This window comes from Gobius niger (assembly GCF_951799975.1).
Source record: "Gobius niger genome assembly, chromosome: 3".
Taxonomy (NCBI): Eukaryota; Metazoa; Chordata; class Actinopteri; order Gobiiformes; family Gobiidae; genus Gobius; species Gobius niger.
In genome coordinates this window covers 45,414,896-45,432,213 of record NC_136854.1, presented here as the reverse complement: position 1 = coordinate 45,432,213, position 17,318 = coordinate 45,414,896, and the positions used below count along the sequence as shown (strand labels likewise).

The window sequence follows — 17,318 nt, the reverse complement described above, 5'->3', positions numbered from 1 at the left end:
CTGCAGGAGGTGTAGTTCTCCTCCCCTCCGGAGGCGGCGCTGTGGTGTGTGGCGTTGGCCGCGGTGCATTGTGGGAGAGCATGATGGCGGCGCAGGTCGGGGTCAGCGTGGGGCTCCTGGTCCGGACGGGGGCCCGGTTGTTGTGGCCGCGGCCCTGCTCCTCTCTGGGGCCGCTGAGCCGCTCCTCTTTCTCGGACGCGGCTCCGGTGAAGCCTCGCTCCGGTTTCGCCGCGGCGCTGGAGCTGCACGAGGAGCTGCGGGAGGCGGCGGGGGCTGAGGCCGGGCAGCAGCGCGCTCAGGCCGGACACACCGACAGCTTCGCCTCGCTGCTGCGGAGGTCGCCTCTGGTTCAGATGGGACCCGCCAAAGACAAGGTACGAACCGGGTCAAGACCGTTGTTCATTTAGAGTTTAAATCCTTTAGAGCAGCGGTTTTTACACAAACTACCATCTTATTAAATGTTCTAATTTACAGGTCATAAACTGGGTCTTCATATGGACTTAGGTTAGACTAGAATATGACTAAACTGGAGAAAACAACACCTAACTTAAAGCATAAAAGTCGATAGTTTAAATGTAATATTCACTAACTGTGAATTGACAATATTTTAGTATTATTGTAATGCTTTGAGAGTAGTTTATCATTATTTCTTATAGGTTAGTTGTATTTCTCAAGATTATCTTGAGGGCCGAATTTTGGGCCCCAAGACTGAGCTCTACTGCACCTGTACTGTTTCATCTGTGTGAACAGACTACAACCATTTGTTCTGTGTTGTCTTAATCACAGTTTAAAGTTAATCTTCTTTATGCATGCCCTTCTCTCTTGGTCGGCGTTGCGTCACAAATCATGTGACTTGCGTAGCAACAAGCCGCCGCCATGTTTGAAGGGTAAAACAAACCGAAGGCCCATCAAAAATGTATCTATTCAGACGTTTTGCCGTAGATTTGGTCAGTTATGGATGCTTACACACTACCTTGCATTACTGATGAATGATCTGTGTGTGTGACTGTGCAGCTGCGCTTCTACACCGTGTAGGAGTGAATGTAAGAAAACACTCATGTAAAGCGCTTTGTGACGAGCCACATGTCTGTGAAAGTAATAAAACAGTCATGTAAAGCGCTTTGTGACGAGCTACATGTCTGTGAATGTAATAAAACAGTCATGTAAAGCGCTTTGTGACGAGCTACATGTCTGTGAAAGTAATAAAACACTCATGTAAAGCGCTTTGTGACGAGCTACATGTCTGTGAAAGTAATAAAACAGTCATGTAAAGCGCTTTGTGACGAGCTACATGTCTGTGAATGTAATAAAACACTCATGTAAAGCGCTTTGTGACGAGCTACATGTCTGTGAAAGTAATAAAACACTCATGTAAAGCGCTTTGTGACGAGCTACATGTCTGTGAAAGTAATAAAACACTCATGTAAAGCGCTTTGTGACGAGCTACATGTCTGTGAATGTAATAAAACAGTCATGTAAAGCGCTTTGTGACGAGCTACATGGAGTGAATGTAATAAAACACTCATGTAAAGCGCTTTGTGACGAGCTACATGTCTGTGAATGTAATAAAACAGTCATGTAAAGCGCTTTGTGACGAGCTACATGTCTGTGAAAGTAATAAAACACTCATGTAAAGCGCTTTGTGACGAGCTACATGGAGTGAATGTAATAAAACACTCATGTAAAGCGCTTTGTGACGAGCCACATGTCTGTGAAAGGCACTGCAGGAAAACCCGTCTTCTCCGACTGCAGAATGTCAGGATAAAGTCATAGCATAAAACCTCCTCCAATCGCCCAGAGCCATTTCTCTCCTTTCTGACTCAGGCGCCTCGTTAGAGATCATGTGAAAGGAGACGTTAACCCGGCAGACGTTTACCCGGCAGACGTTAACCCGGCAGAGCTTAACCCGGTATACGTTTACCCGGTAGACGTTAACCCGGCAGAGCTTAACCCGGCAGACGTTAACCCGGTAGACGTTAACCCGGTAGACGTTAACCCGGTAGACGTTAACCCGGTAGACGTTAACCCGGTAGACGTTAACCCGGTAGACGTTAACCCGGCAGACGTTAACCCGGCAGACGTTAACCCGGTAGTCGTTAACCCGGCAGACGTTAACCCGGTAGTCGTTAACCCGGCTGCCGTTAACCGGCTGCCGTCTCTGTGCAGGTGGTCATGGGGAAAGTGGTGCACGTGGTGAACCAGGACCTGTACGTGGATTTCGGGGGGAAGTTCCACGCCGTGGTGCAAACCCCGGACAAATCGATCCTGCCCCGAGGGACCCGGGTCCGGATCAGGCTCCAGGATTTAGAGCTCACCACGCGGTTCCTGGGCCACGTCACCGACACCACGCTGCTGGAGGCGCAGGCCACGCTGCTGGGAGAGGACCAGGGCAACAGACCTGGACCGGGACCTGGACCTGGACCTGGACCTGGACCTGGACCTGGACCTGGACCGGGACCGAACCAGAACCAGAACCAGGAGGTTGACAGCACCGAACCAGAACCAGGAGCTAAACAGGACTGAACCAGAACCAGGAGTAAAACCTGCCTCTGGAGTGGATTGTATAAATGTACAGGACTGTGTGAAAATACATGTGTTGAATAAAAATATTTAATTTGAAGTTCCATGTGCTGCTCATTTACTTTCTTTCTTCCAAAACTTTCTCATTTAATTCTTTTTAACATCACAAAACTACACTTGGATTCCAAGTGTAAAAAATCTATACATATTTCTTTAATTAAAGGAGCATTGTGCAACTTTATAGGCAATCATTGAATATCTGATGTTCACTTCACATCAAAATCACCGTCGGAAAAATAAAACATTTCTTTATTTGTGCTTTTCACTGTAGGAGCTTCTTAATTAAGTGTCGGTTTCAGAGAATAAACAGATTTGTAAAAAAAAAAAAAAATCTGCGTATAAATAATCATGTTATTCACACATATGGAAAGTTGATTAGTTTTTTTGCTGTTGATCTAAAACGTCCTAAAATCCTCTTCATACAAACACTCTTGAGCATCAGAGACAAGAGTCTGGTCTTGAAGAGAAATTTCAAATATACATGAAGTTACTTTAATCTGTCCAAGTGTTTTCTTCAGGGGCACCAGCTGGTGAAGGGGAACAGCAGGCAGTGGACCGTCTTAAACCTGAGGGAAGAAGGAAGATGAAGCCATGGTGTTTATGACGTGTCCCATAGACCAGGGCAGGTTTTCATCATCACCAAATCACCGAGGGCCGAACCACTGAAGCCCAAAGTAAAAACTGTTTTCTGCAGTTGCCAATGTTTTGCATTATATGGGATGTTTGCCTGTATTTATTTTTATTTTTTTAGTTCAAGTTCGGCCTTTTTAAAAGCTGCAAAGCGACTGTAGTGCCTCATTTGAAAGCTAAGGCCTACAAAACTAATTGTAACTTTTGGTTGTGTTGTTGCCGCTCTTTTGTCAAATTTTTGAAGCGTCTTTGAAGTTTTTATTGTGGGTTTTTAAAAGTATTTTTGCCCTTTTTTATCACTCTTCAGTCACTTTTTTGCTGTATTATTGTTGCTTTTCTGGCATGTTTTTAGTCTTTTATTGTGTTTATGTCTTTTTCTTGGCACTTTGTTGTTGTGTTTCGATGCCATTTTGATGCTTTCTTTTCAAGAAGCTTTTAGATTTGGGTAAAGCCAAACAGGGGAAAATGTGCTCAGTTCAGGTGGGAGTTAAGAGGATAAACGACATATGTAAACAGTAAAATTTTGTATTTATATTTATTGTTTTTACACAATAACCACCAAAGCAAAACGTGGCTCATCTTCCCCAACTTTGGCAGGTATGTGAGCAAATTCATCTTGGGGCCAGAGGTTCTGTGCAGGAGGGCCGGATTTGGCCCCCGGGCCTGACGTTGCCTACCCCTGCCATAGACTGTATATATACATATCCCCCTAGTTACGACGTCCGCCATATTGGTGTCGTAGAAGGTGTTCCATTAATCCCTATGCAGCAAACGCGCAAAACTGGTATTTAGACGCATTTAGAGCAGGTTCACCATCGAGTGAAACTGTGGCTTCACGGGCCTTTTTCTCACCGCATGGTCTGGAACGGTGAAGCCGGCGCCGACTATGACAGGTAAGAATGTCCATTTCATGACATTTACATAATTTCTGATGTTTCTTAATAATAAACAGATTATTAGATGATGTTTAGTGACCGTTAGACATGAACTCGACTTACAGCTGAAAGAATTAAATATGTTTCAACATTTGGATCAGAAGCCACTTTTATTTGTTCATTTTATTGTTAACTATTTCACTTCTAACCAGCCTTTGATTTCATCTAAATGAAGTCGATGGGTTGACAACAGCTGAAAACATCTGGATTGTTCTTAATTTGTGACGTTTGAGGCTAAATGCTAATGCTACATAGGAAAAATAAACTGATCGAAATGCAGAGTTCTTAACATTTCCCAGTGTATCCGCTTAATAACTCTTTCCGGAGGTCGTTACGCCGTCTTTCCTTTCTATGTTTAGTCGTATAAAGCGTAAAATGTAAAAGTTACGAAGCCTAAAGCTGCGTTATAGCCGATGAGGAACTGCCTTTGTTCTGGATCGTGGTTCATGACGTCGTATCGCCTTCATCAATAGGTCAAAACCTAAGCCAAAGGTCAGCTTCTTCAGTTTTTGGACTCTGCATTTGACCAGCTGTCCATGTTTCTTTGCAGTGCTGTTTTCTATGTAAAACTGGCTTATTTCTGGATGAAAAAAATTACTATTTCGAGTGACAACATCTCGATCCAAGCCTCTATGAGCTGCTTTAGTGAGAGAGTGGAAAGGGGGCGGGTCCACTTCATGGCAAGAAAACATGGGCTTAGCATGTTTTCCTGAAAGTTCAAATGAAAACTAAAATCTGTTTCAGACCTGGACGGATCTTGTTCCCTGCTGAAGCCGCCTTTGACCTCGATGGTGTTCATTTTATTCTCCAACATGCCATAACTCAGAGTCACCTGCACAAAGAAAACAAAGCTTAAATGAGAAAATCCCCAATAAATCTATGGAGAAACAGTGACTCCATCAGTGACTGGCTCAGAACCAAAAGATGTGAACAGTGGAGTTTAAAAGTGTTAATAATCTGATTTAGGTGATCGTGACCTGTCTGCTGAGGTCCTTCTGCTGGACGAGGAGCAGGTTCTCCAGGTGTGAGTGGAACAGGGGGCAGTGGACCATGGACCGGCCCAGTCTGCGCTCCACGATGAAGCCCACGGTGCAGTCGTCCGGCAGCCGGATCAGGGCCGAGGTCTGCTCGAACCGCGAGCCGCTGAGGGAGAGGAACGTCATTACTGTTTAAAACTGGACACTGGGAACGAGGAAAGAAGGCGGGTGTTTTGTTTTGGGCATTTTCTAAAGTGGTACATCTATTATTATGAGAAGGCACAATAACGTTTGTCCACAAGAGGTCAGTGTTGCGACAGAAGCAGTCGAGGCTTCACTACCGTTCATCGTCTAACCCCTTAACTCCCACCTGAACCGATGACATTTTCTCCAGTTTGGCTTTACCCCAATCCAAAAGCTTCTGGAAAAAAGCTGTGAAAATAGCAACAAAACTGAGACGAAAACAATGATGGAAATGTGACAAAAAAGTGAGAAAACATTGACAAAAAGTGATGAAAAATTGATGAAAAAGTGGCAAAAATGTCACAAAAAATGTCAAAAATGTGACACAATGTGACGAAAATTTGATAAAAAATTGACGAAAAAATGTCAGAAATGTGACAAAAAATTACAAAAAAATGACAAAAATGTGATAAAAATTTGACAAAAAATGACAAAAATGCGTTGAATACCCAACCAAAAAATTATGGAAAAAAAATGTGATGACGTGAGGAAAAAGATGTAAAGAGGTTTATTGTATTTATCTATGAGGCGAGATGTTACTTCCTGTTCAGTCTGTGCTTTTCCAGTCCTCACACTTTACTTTGTTGATGTGTAGTAACTCTTCAACGTGAGTGTCACAGATTTGGCCTGAGCTCAGGAGGAAACAGTGGAACAGATGGGTGTCCCCCCCCCCCCCCCCCCCCCGCCCACGCTCTCACCTGGCCCACGGAGACATCCTCTCAGCCAGAGCCCGACTGTTCCCCCCCCCCCCACGCTCTCACCTGGCCCACGGAGACATCCTCTCAGCCAGAGCCCGACTGTCCCCCCCCCCCCCCGCCCACGCTCTCACCTGGCCCACGGAGACATCCTCTCAGCCAGAGCCCGACTGTCCCCCCCCCCCCCACGCTCTCACCTGGCCCACGGAGACATCCTCTCAGCCAGAGCCCGACTGTCCCCCCCCCCCCCCCGCCCACGCTCTCACCTGGCCCACGGAGACATCCTCTCAGCCAGAGCCCGACTGTCCCCCCCCCGACCCCGCCCACGCTCTCACCTGGCCCACGGAGACATCCTCTCAGCCAGAGCCCGACTGTCCCCCCCCCACCCCGCCCACGCTCTCACCTGGCCCACGGAGACATCCTCTCAGCCAGAGCCCGACTGTCCCCCCCCCGCCCGCGCCCACGCTCTCACCTGGCCCACGGAGACATCCTCTCAGCCAGAGCCCGACTGTCCCCCCCCCCCCCCCGCCCACGCTCTCACCTGGCCCACGGAGACATCCTCTCAGCCAGAGCCCGACTGTCCCCCCCCCCCCACGCTCTCACCTGGCCCACGGAGACATCCTCTCAGCCAGAGCCCGACTGTCCCCCCCCCCCCCCGCCCACGCTCTCACCTGGCCCACGGAGACATCCTCTCAGCCAGAGCCCGACTGTCCCCCCCCCACCCCCCACGCTCTCACCTGGCCCACGGAGACATCCTCTCAGCCAGAGCCCGACTGTCCCCCCCCCCCCCCGCCCACGCTCTCACCTGGCCCACGGAGACATCCTCTCAGCCAGAGCCCGACTGTCCCCCCCCCCACCACGCCCACGCTCTCACCTGGCCCACGGAGACATCCTCTCAGCCAGAGCCCGACTGTCCCCCCCCCCCCCCCGCCCACGCTCTCACCTGGCCCACGGAGACATCCTCTCAGCCAGAGCCCGACTGTCCCCCCCCCACCCCGCCCACGCTCTCACCTGGCCCACGGAGACATCCTCTCAGCCAGAGCCCGACTGTTCCCCCCCCCCGCCCACGCTCTCACCTGGCCCACGGAGACATCCTCTCAGCCAGAGCCCGACTGTTCCCCCCCCCCCACGCCCACGCTCTCACCTGGCCCACGGAGACATCCTCTCAGCCAGAGCCCGACTGTCCCCCCCCCCCCCGCCCACGCTCTCACCTGGCCCACGGAGACATCCTCTCAGCCAGAGCCCGACTGTTCCCCCCCCCCCCCGCCCACGCTCTCACCTGGCCCACGGAGACATCCTCTCAGCCAGAGCCCGACTGTTCCCCCCCCCCCACGCCCACGCTCTCACCTGGCCCACGGAGACATCCTCTCAGCCAGAGCCCGACTGTCCCCCCCCCCCCACGCTCTCACCTGGCCCACGGAGACATCCTCTCAGCCAGAGCCCGACTGTCCCCCCCCCCCCCACGCTCTCACCTGGCCCACGGAGACATCCTCTCAGCCAGAGCCCGACTGTCCCCCCCCCCCCCCCCCCGCCCACGCTCTCACCTGGCCCACGGAGACATCCTCTCAGCCAGAGCCCGACTGTCCCCCCCCCCCCACGCTCTTACCTGGCCCACGGAGACATCCTCTCAGCCAGAGCCCGACTGTTCCCCCCCCCCCGCCCACGCTCTCACCTGGCCCACGGAGACATCCTCTCAGCCAGAGCCCGACTGTCCCCCCCCCCGCCCACGCTCTCACCTGGCCCACGGAGACATCCTCTCAGCCAGAGCCCGACTGTTCCCCCCCCCCCACGCTCTCACCTGGCCCACGGAGACATCCTCTCAGCCAGAGCCCGACTGTTCCCCCCCCCCCACGCTCTCACCTGGCCCACGGAGACATCCTCTCAGCCAGAGCCCGACTGTTCCCCCCCCCCGCCCACGCTCTCACCTGGCCCACGGAGACATCCTCTCAGCCAGAGCCCGACTGTCCCCCCCCCGCCCACGCTCTCACCTGGCCCACGGAGACATCCTCTCAGCCAGAGCCCGACTGTTCCCCCCCCCCCCCCCCCGCCCACGCTCTCACCTGGCCCACGGAGACATCCTCTCAGCCAGAGCCCGACTGTTCCCCCCCCCCCCCCCCCGCCCACGCTCTCACCTGGCCCACGGAGACATCCTCTCAGCCAGAGCCCGACTGTTCCCCCCCCCCCCCCCCGCCCACGCTCTCACCTGGCCCACGGAGACATCCTCTCAGCCAGAGCCCGACTGTCCCCCCCCCCACGCCCACGCTCTCACCTGGCCCACGGAGACATCCTCTCAGCCAGAGCCCGACTGTTCCCCCCCCCCACGCCCACGCCCTCACCTGGCCCACGGAGACATCCTCTCAGCCAGAGCCCGACTGTTCCCCCCCCCCACGCCCACGCCCTCACCTGGCCCACGGAGACATCCTCTCAGCCAGAGCCCGACTGTCCCCCCCCCCCCCCCCCCGCCCACGCTCTCACCTGGCCCACGGAGACATCCTCTCAGCCAGAGCCCGACTGTCCCCCCCCCCCACGCCCACGCTCTCACCTGGCCCACGGAGACATCCTCTCAGCCAGAGCCCGACTGTTCCCCCCCCCCACGCCCACGCCCTCACCTGGCCCACGGAGACATCCTCTCAGCCAGAGCCCGACTGTCCCCCCCCCCCCCCCCCACGCTCTCACCTGGCCCACGGAGACATCCTCTCAGCCAGAGCCCGACTGTCCCCCCCCGCCCGCGCCCACGCTCTCACCTGGCCCACGGAGACATCCTCTCAGCCAGAGCCCGACTGTCCCCCCCCCACCCGCCCACGCTCTCACCTGGCCCACGGAGACATCCTCTCAGCCAGAGCCCGACTGTCCCCCCCCCACCCGCCCACGCTCTCACCTGGCCCACGGAGACATCCTCTCAGCCAGAGCCCGACTGTCCCCCCCCCCCCCCCCCCGCCCACGCTCTCACCTGGCCCACGGAGACATCCTCTCAGCCAGAGCCCGACTGTCCCCCCCCCCCCCCCACGCTCTCACCTGGCCCACGGAGACATCCTCTCAGCCAGAGCCCGACTGTCCCCCCCCGACCCCGCCCACGCTCTCACCTGGCCCACGGAGACATCCTCTCAGCCAGAGCCCGACTGTTCCCCCCCCCCCACGCCCACGCTCTCACCTGGCCCACGGAGACATCCTCTCAGCCAGAGCCCGACTGTCCCCCCCCCCCCCCGCCCACGCTCTCACCTGGCCCACGGAGACATCCTCTCAGCCAGAGCCCGACTGTTCCCCCCCCACCCCGCCCACGCTCTCACCTGGCCCACGGAGACATCCTCTCAGCCAGAGCCCGACTGTCCCCCCCCCCCCCCCCCCCGCCCACGCTCTCACCTGGCCCACGGAGACATCCTCTCAGCCAGAGCCCGACTGTCCCCCCCCCCCCGCCCACCCCGCCCACGCTCTCACCTGGCCCACGGAGACATCCTCTCAGCCAGAGCCCGACTGTCCCCCCCCCCCCCCCCACCCCGCCCACGCTCTCACCTGGCCCACGGAGACATCCTCTCAGCCAGAGCCCGACTGTCCCCCCCCCCCCCCCGCCCACGCTCTCACCTGGCCCACGGAGACATCCTCTCAGCCAGAGCCCGACTGTCCCCCCCCCCCACGCCCACGCTCTCACCTGGCCCATGGAGACATCCTCTCAGCCAGAGCCCGACTGTCCCCCCCCACCCCGCCCACGCTCTCACCTGGCCCACGGAGACATCCTCTCAGCCAGAGCCCGACTGTCCCCCCCCCCCCCCCGCCCACGCTCTCACCTGGCCCACGGAGACATCCTCTCAGCCAGAGCCCGACTGTCCCCCCCCCCCACGCCCACGCTCTCACCTGGCCCACGGAGACATCCTCTCAGCCAGAGCCCGACTGTCCCCCCCCCCACCCCGCCCACGCTCTCACCTGGCCCACGGAGACATCCTCTCAGCCAGAGCCCGACTGTCCCCCCCCCCCCCGCCCACGCTCTCACCTGGCCCACGGAGACATCCTCTCAGCCAGAGCCCGACTGTCCCCCCCCCCCCCCCCCCCGCCCACGCTCTCACCTGGCCCACGGAGACATCCTCTCAGCCAGAGCCCGACTGTCCCCCCCCCCCCCCCCCACGCTCTCACCTGGCCCACGGAGACATCCTCTCAGCCAGAGCCCGACTGTCCCCCCCCCACCCCGCCCACGCTCTCACCTGGCCCACGGAGACATCCTCTCAGCCAGAGCCCGACTGTCCCCCCCCCCCCACGCTCTTACCTGGCCCACGGAGACATCCTCTCAGCCAGAGCCCGACTGTTCCCCCCCCCCGCCCACGCTCTCACCTGGCCCACGGAGACATCCTCTCAGCCAGAGCCCGACTGTCCCCCCCCCCCCCCCGCCCACGCTCTTACCTGGCCCACGGAGACATCCTCTCAGCCAGAGCCCGACTGTCCCCCCCCCCCCCGCCCACACTCTTACCTGGCCCACGGAGACATCCTCTCAGCCAGAGCCCGACTGTCCCCCCCCCCCCACGCTCTTACCTGGCCCACGGAGACATCCTCTCAGCCAGAGCCCGACTGTTCCCCCCCCCCCGCCCACGCTCTCACCTGGCCCACGGAGACATCCTCTCAGCCAGAGCCCGACTGTCCCCCCCCCACCACGCCCACGCTCTCACCTGGCCCACGGAGACATCCTCTCAGCCAGAGCCCGACTGTCCCCCCCCCCGCCCACGCTCTCACCTGGCCCACGGAGACATCCTCTCAGCCAGAGCCCGACTGTTCCCCCCCCGCCCACGCTCTCACCTGGCCCACGGAGACATCCTCTCAGCCAGAGCCCGACTGTCCCCCCCCCCACGCCCACGCTCTCACCTGGCCCACGGAGACATCCTCTCAGCCAGAGCCCGACTGTTCCCCCCCCCCCACGCCCACGCCCTCACCTGGCCCACGGAGACATCCTCTCAGCCAGAGCCCGACTGTCCCCCCCCCGCCCGCGCCCACGCTCTCACCTGGCCCACGGAGACATCCTCTCAGCCAGAGCCCGACTGTCCCCCCCCCCCGCCCACGCTCTCACCTGGCCCACGGAGACATCCTCTCAGCCAGAGCCCGACTGTCCCCCCCCCACGCTCTCACCTGGCCCACGGAGACATCCTCTCAGCCAGAGCCCGACTGTCCCCCCCCACCCCGCCCACGCTCTCACCTGGCCCACGGAGACATCCTCTCAGCCAGAGCCCGACTGTCCCCCCCCCGACCCCGCCCACGCTCTCACCTGGCCCACGGAGACATCCTCTCAGCCAGAGCCCGACTGTCCCCCCCCCACCACGCCCACGCTCTCACCTGGCCCACGGAGACATCCTCTCAGCCAGAGCCCGACTGTCCCCCCCCCCCCCCCACGCTCTTACCTGGCCCACGGAGACATCCTCTCAGCCAGAGCCCGACTGTCCCCCCCCCCCACGCTCTCACCTGGCCCACGGAGACATCCTCTCAGCCAGAGCCCGACTGTTCCCCCCCCCCCCCCCCACCCCGCCCACGCTCTCACCTGGCCCACGGAGACATCCTCTCAGCCAGAGCCCGACTGTCCCCCCCCCACGCCCGCCCACGCTCTCACCTGGCCCACGGAGACATCCTCTCAGCCAGAGCCCGACTGTCCCCCCCCGCCCACGCTCTCACCTGGCCCACGGAGACATCCTCTCAGCCAGAGCCCGACTGTCCCCCCCCCCGCCCACGCTCTTACCTGGCCCACGGAGACATCCTCTCAGCCAGAGCCCGACTGTCCCCCCCCCCGCCCACGCTCTCACCTGGCCCACGGAGACATCCTCTCAGCCAGAGCCCGACTGTCCCCCCCCCACCCCGCCCACGCTCTCACCTGGCCCACGGAGACATCCTCTCAGCCAGAGCCCGACTGTCCCCCCCCCCGCCCACGCTCTCACCTGGCCCACGGAGACATCCTCTCAGCCAGAGCCCGACTGTCCCCCCCCCCCCACCCCGCGCTCTCACCTGGCCCACGGAGACATCCTCTCAGCCAGAGCCCGACTGTCCCCCCCCCCACCCCCCGCGCTCTCACCTGGCCCACGGAGACATCCTCTCAGCCAGAGCCCGACTGTCCCCCACCCCCCGCGCTCTCACCTGGCCCACGGAGACATCCTCTCAGCCAGAGCCCGACTGTTCCCCCCCCCCGCCCACGCTCTCACCTGGCCCACGGAGACATCCTCTCAGCCAGAGCCCGACTGTCCCCCCCCCCCCCGCCCACGCTCTCACCTGGCCCACGGAGACATCCTCTCAGCCAGAGCCCGACTGTCCCCCCCCCCACGCCCACGCTCTCACCTGGCCCACGGAGACATCCTCTCAGCCAGAGCCCGACTGTCCCCCCCCCCCCGCCCGCCCACGCTCTCACCTGGCCCACGGAGACATCCTCTCAGCCAGAGCCCGACTGTCCCCCCCCCCCCCGCCCACGCTCTCACCTGGCCCACGGAGACATCCTCTCAGCCAGAGCCCGACTGTCCCCCCCCCACCCCCCGCGCTCTCACCTGGCCCACGGAGACATCCTCTCAGCCAGAGCCCGACTGTCCCCCCCCCCCCCCCGCCCACGCTCTCACCTGGCCCACGGAGACATCCTCTCAGCCAGAGCCCGACTGTTCCCCCCCCCCCCCCCACGCTCTCACCTGGCCCACGGAGACATCCTCTCAGCCAGAGCCCGACTGTCCCCCCCCCCCCCCGCCCACGCTCTCACCTGGCCCACGGAGACATCCTCTCAGCCAGAGCCCGACTGTCCCCCCCCCCCCCCGCCCACGCTCTCACCTGGCCCACGGAGACATCCTCTCAGCCAGAGCCCGACTGTCCCCCCCCCACCCCCCGCGCTCTCACCTGGCCCACGGAGACATCCTCTCAGCCAGAGCCCGACTGTCCCCCCCCCCCCACCCACGCTCTCACCTGGCCCACGGAGACATCCTCTCAGCCAGAGCCCGACTGTCCCCCCCCCCCCCGCCCACGCTCTCACCTGGCCCATGGAGACATCCTCTCAGCCAGAGCCCGACTGTCCCCCCCCCCCCCGCCCACGCTCTCACCTGGCCAACGGAGACATCCTCTCAGCCAGAGCCCGACTGTCCCCCCCCCCATGCCCACGCTCTCACCTGGCCCACGGAGACATCCTCTCAGCCAGAGCCCGACTGTCCCCCCCCCACCCCGCCCACGCTCTCACCTGGCCCACGGAGACATCCTCTCAGCCAGAGCCCGACTGTCCCCCCCCCCCCCCGCCCACGCTCTCACCTGGCCCACGGAGACATCCTCTCAGCCAGAGCCCGACTGTCCCCCCCCCCCCCCACCCACGCTCTCACCTGGCCCCCCCCCCCCCGCCCACGCTCTCACCTGGCCCACGGAGACATCCTCTCAGCCAGAGCCCGACTGTTCCCCCCCCCCCCCCCCCCGCCCACGCTCTCACCTGGCCCACGGAGACATCCTCTCAGCCAGAGCCCGACTGTCCCCCCCCCACCCACGCTCTCACCTGGCCCATGGAGACATCCTCTCAGCCAGAGCCCGACTGTTCCCCCCCCCCGCCCACGCTCTCACCTGGCCCACGGAGACATCCTCTCAGCCAGAGCCCGACTGTCCCCCCCCCACCCCGCCCACGCTCTCACCTGGCCCACGGAGACATCCTCTCAGCCAGAGCCCGACTGTCCCCCCCCCCCCCCGCCCACGCTCTCACCTGGCCCACGGAGACATCCTCTCAGCCAGAGCCCGACTGTCCCCCCCCCCCCCGCCCACGCTCTCACCTGGCCCACGGAGACATCCTCTCAGCCAGAGCCCGACTGTCCCCCCCCCCACGCCCACGCTCTCACCTGGCCCACGGAGACATCCTCTCAGCCAGAGCCCGACTGTTCCCCCCCCCCCACGCCCACGCTCTCACCTGGCCCACGGAGACATCCTCTCAGCCAGAGCCCGACTGTCCCCCCCCCCCCCACGCTCTCACCTGGCCCATGGAGACATCCTCTCAGCCAGAGCCCGACTGTCCCCCCCCCCCCACGCTCTCACCTGGCCCACGGAGACATCCTCTCAGCCAGAGCCCGACTGTCCCCCCCCCCCCCCGCCCACGCTCTCACCTGGCCCCCCCCCCCGCCCACGCTCTCACCTGGCCCCCCCCCCCGCCCACGCTCTCACCTGGCCCATGGAGACATCCTCTCAGCCAGAGCCCGACTGTCCCCCCCCCCCCCCGCCCACGCTCTCACCTGGCCCACGGAGACATCCTCTCAGCCAGAGCCCGACTGAGGCAGAACCCAGCTCCTCCTGTGGCGAACCAGAACTTCACCTCCCTCTGTGGACACAAACACCACAGATTTATACTCATGAATCTGAAAATGGAAAACTTCCACAGATACACAGACAACCTGAGGAGAGCCCGTATCGCAGTTCTGTCTGTCACTCACGGCGTTGTCATGGCGACAGGCCGAGTTTGATAGAAAGGTTTGGGCCTGTTCCTACTAATGCGTTCATCTTGTTTGTCCGACAAATCCCAGACCCGAGATAATTTGTGGTGTAAAGCTTTTTTTTTTACATTTTTATAATTCTACCAAAAAATATATTTTTTTTCACCCCCCAAATTTCTTTTGTCTGATGTCACTTCCAGGGCTCCGTACCATGCGAATGGAAAAAGGAAGCCGTAATACTAAAGTAAGGCGAGGTGTGTTTCGTTTCATGGCATTTATATAATTTCTGCAGTTTTTCCATCATTTACTTCTTGTAAGATGATGTTTAGCAGCTATTGGACGTGTCTACGATCCACTAAAAGCCTAAACTGAATGTGAGCCTTTAGCTCAGAGGACATTTTAATCCGCTCATTTCCAATGTTCCCTCTAATGTTTCATGTGTCAAACACATTCTCTTGAACCACTGTGAGTGACGCGCGCTCTGTGACCACAGCAGTTTGACCGTTAGCGGGAGGTCAGGTGGTCAGAGGGTTTTTACTATATCTGTGTACACTCCATTTATAGGCCTATAGTAATAATCCTATTTACTTTAGTGTAATTCACAGGCTGTACAAAGGTCTGCACATCACGTCTTCATGGATGATTTCTAACGAGGCTTTGGCATCACCTAAATGCTGATCGTTCATCATTTGAGATGTTTAATGACCAATGCTAACTTTATCAAATCCATGTCATTTATATAGTACGTCCTCTTGTCTCCGTGTCCTCCTCTCATGTTTCTCTGTGCTGAAAGAATCACACTGACACGTTAAAGCGCCGCCTGTGGTTCTTGAGACGGAGCTTCTCATGTCTTTATCTCGACACAGCTGATAATAAATGTTCTTCAGTGACAGTGTGTAATGACCGTCTTGTTGCCGTCCAGCAGCTCGTGTGCGGTGATGGGCCGGTCCAGGCTGGCTCTGCCCACGTACAGCTCTCCGCTCTGGGGGAAGGACTGCAGCAGAGACAGCAGAGCTCCAGGGTTCAGGTAGTTATCGTCGTCCACGTGACAGAACCACCTGCTCAGACACATCCGTTAACTTTCTGAAATCCACTCTTTACTGAAGAGCTACAACCAATCCTGCTGTAAACATGAGTCATTTCCATCAAAATGCCAAACCCTGAGCAGATGAGTTCTCAGACAGCCTGAGCTTTCTGTTTGGCTTCTTAAAAAATATGTTTGATTAGTTCAGATGCCAGAGCTAGTATTTTAATATATGCAAGTATTAAATTAGCATTAGCCTTTAGCTTCAAGGCTTAAACAGCTACGAACATGAACGCAGAAGTCTTCTCCAGTGGAGTAATTACATCCTGAGTAAAGTTTTGAAGAATTTGTGAGTAAATATGCAACAGCTGCTTGTTTTCTGACATGTGCGTGTATTATATATTGATTTATTTCAACAAGACTTCGGGGCGTTCTCCCATGAACCCCATTCGTATTGTAGACGTGTCCACAGAGATGTTCATGTGCCAAGTCTTTAGCTGGCACTCTAGGGTTCTCTTTTACCTCATTAAGGATTCTGCACTTCATGGAAGCAAAGCAACAGTGTCAAACTGTCTCCATTTTTGAACATAAAGACTTTAAGAGACTTCTCCAGCTTTATACAAATCAATCATTCTGGATTGTAGGCCTTCTGAGAGCTTTCTGAAGTGAGGCATGAGGCACATCAGACATGGCTTCTCAAAAAGAGACAATTCTTAACTAGTGTGTGTTTTTCAGAGGCAGGTTTAAGTTACACTTCAGTGATTTGACTTCAGGTTGACTCACACCTGACTCTAAATGTCTGCATAGATTTGTCTAATTAGCTCTTAGAGCAGGGGGAGGCAGGTTTGCTCAGTGGAGGGCCGGTTTTCTTCATCGTCAAAAGACCAAGGGCCGGACCCTCCAATTGAAGCAATTGACGAAGAGCATCACTTTCTACATATGCCAGTGTTGTACATCATATACACTGGGAAAATGTCCATCTTAAATTAGATAAATTACTTAAAATCGCTTGAATAAATCTGAGTTGGTTTGAACTACCCCTCCTGGAACCGCCACCTTAACGTGGTGGAGGGTTTGAGCCCGAATGATCCTGGAGCTCTGGTGTCGGGGCTTCGTGCCCCTGTAGGGTCTCCCAGGGCAAACAGGTCCTATAGATGACGGGTCAGACAGAGAGCGGTTCAGAAGCTCCTTATGAGAGACCGACAGGCCCGGTTAGAACCATGAGGCCGTCCTTCTGTGGACCCACCACCTGCAGGAGGAGCCATAAGGGGCTGGTGCAATGTGATTTGGGAAACTCGACTGGTTGCCCCCATGACCCGGCAACGGACAAGTGGAAGAAGATGGATGGTTTGAACTAATCTAAGATCAGATTAAAACGCTAATGCCAATCGAACAAATCCCACTGGAAACACACAAATTAACTTTTACTGTAAAAAATATTTATTTATCACTTGAAATTATACAAAATAATCTGAATTAAGAAAAAAAAAACTGGTCCACTGGCAAGAATATGTTTTATCTGCTCTAAGGCCAGACCAAATCTACTCAAACTTTAGATTTTATCTCTTAATTCAAGTAGATTTAAGTCATTTCTTCCTTAGATGATTATTCTTTTAGGATTATGGCCTAAAAGCTGCTCTGCTCAGACATTTTAAGAAATTGACAGTATTATTACAGTACTCCAGTACTTTAACAGGCATTTGAGCTCTGATTCGAGTCATAATATTTCTCAAAATCATCTCAAGGGCCAGAGTTTGATGATGGAGGGCCTGTTTTGGCCCGCGGGCCTGTTGATGCCTAACCCTGTCTTAGAGGATCCTTAGCCAGGAGGTTCATTTACG

At 57.2% G+C, this 17,318-nt stretch overlaps 2 protein-coding genes across 2 annotated transcripts in view; one reads left to right on the top strand and one right to left on the bottom strand.

The window, feature by feature from the left end:
• Positions 1 to 64: 64 nt before the first annotated feature.
• mrps28 (mitochondrial ribosomal protein S28) lies at positions 65 to 2,581 on the top strand. Its single transcript, XM_079554297.1, has 2 exons — positions 65 to 374; positions 2,167 to 2,581. Exons 1-2 carry the CDS (start codon positions 81 to 83, stop codon positions 2,521 to 2,523), a joined length of 651 nt encoding a protein of 216 aa, XP_079410423.1. The 5' UTR covers positions 65 to 80; the 3' UTR covers positions 2,524 to 2,581.
• A 495-nt stretch (positions 2,582 to 3,076) lies between these two features.
• The window catches only part of mfng (MFNG O-fucosylpeptide 3-beta-N-acetylglucosaminyltransferase), a 26,970-nt gene continuing 12,728 nt past the window's right edge, over positions 3,077 to 17,318 (bottom strand). Inside the window, exons 4-8 of the mRNA XM_079554021.1 lie at positions 15,358 to 15,511; positions 14,256 to 14,341; positions 5,123 to 5,288; positions 4,892 to 4,977; positions 3,077 to 3,146 (exon numbers count right to left, since the gene is read on the bottom strand). Of these exons, the coding sequence (XP_079410147.1) occupies positions 3,095 to 3,146; positions 4,892 to 4,977; positions 5,123 to 5,288; positions 14,256 to 14,341; positions 15,358 to 15,511 (544 nt within the window). The 3' untranslated portion in view covers positions 3,077 to 3,094. The remainder of the gene's footprint in view (positions 3,147 to 4,891; positions 4,978 to 5,122; positions 5,289 to 14,255; positions 14,342 to 15,357; positions 15,512 to 17,318) is intronic.

Coding starts and splice junctions, on each gene's coding strand:
- mrps28 (XM_079554297.1), top strand. CDS start 81: ATGATGGCGGCGCAGGTCGGGGTCAGCGTGGGGCTCCTGGTCCGGACG. Junction 375..2,166: donor TGGGACCCGCCAAAGACAAG/GTACGAACCGGG, acceptor GTCTCTGTGCAG/GTGGTCATGGGGAAAGTGGT.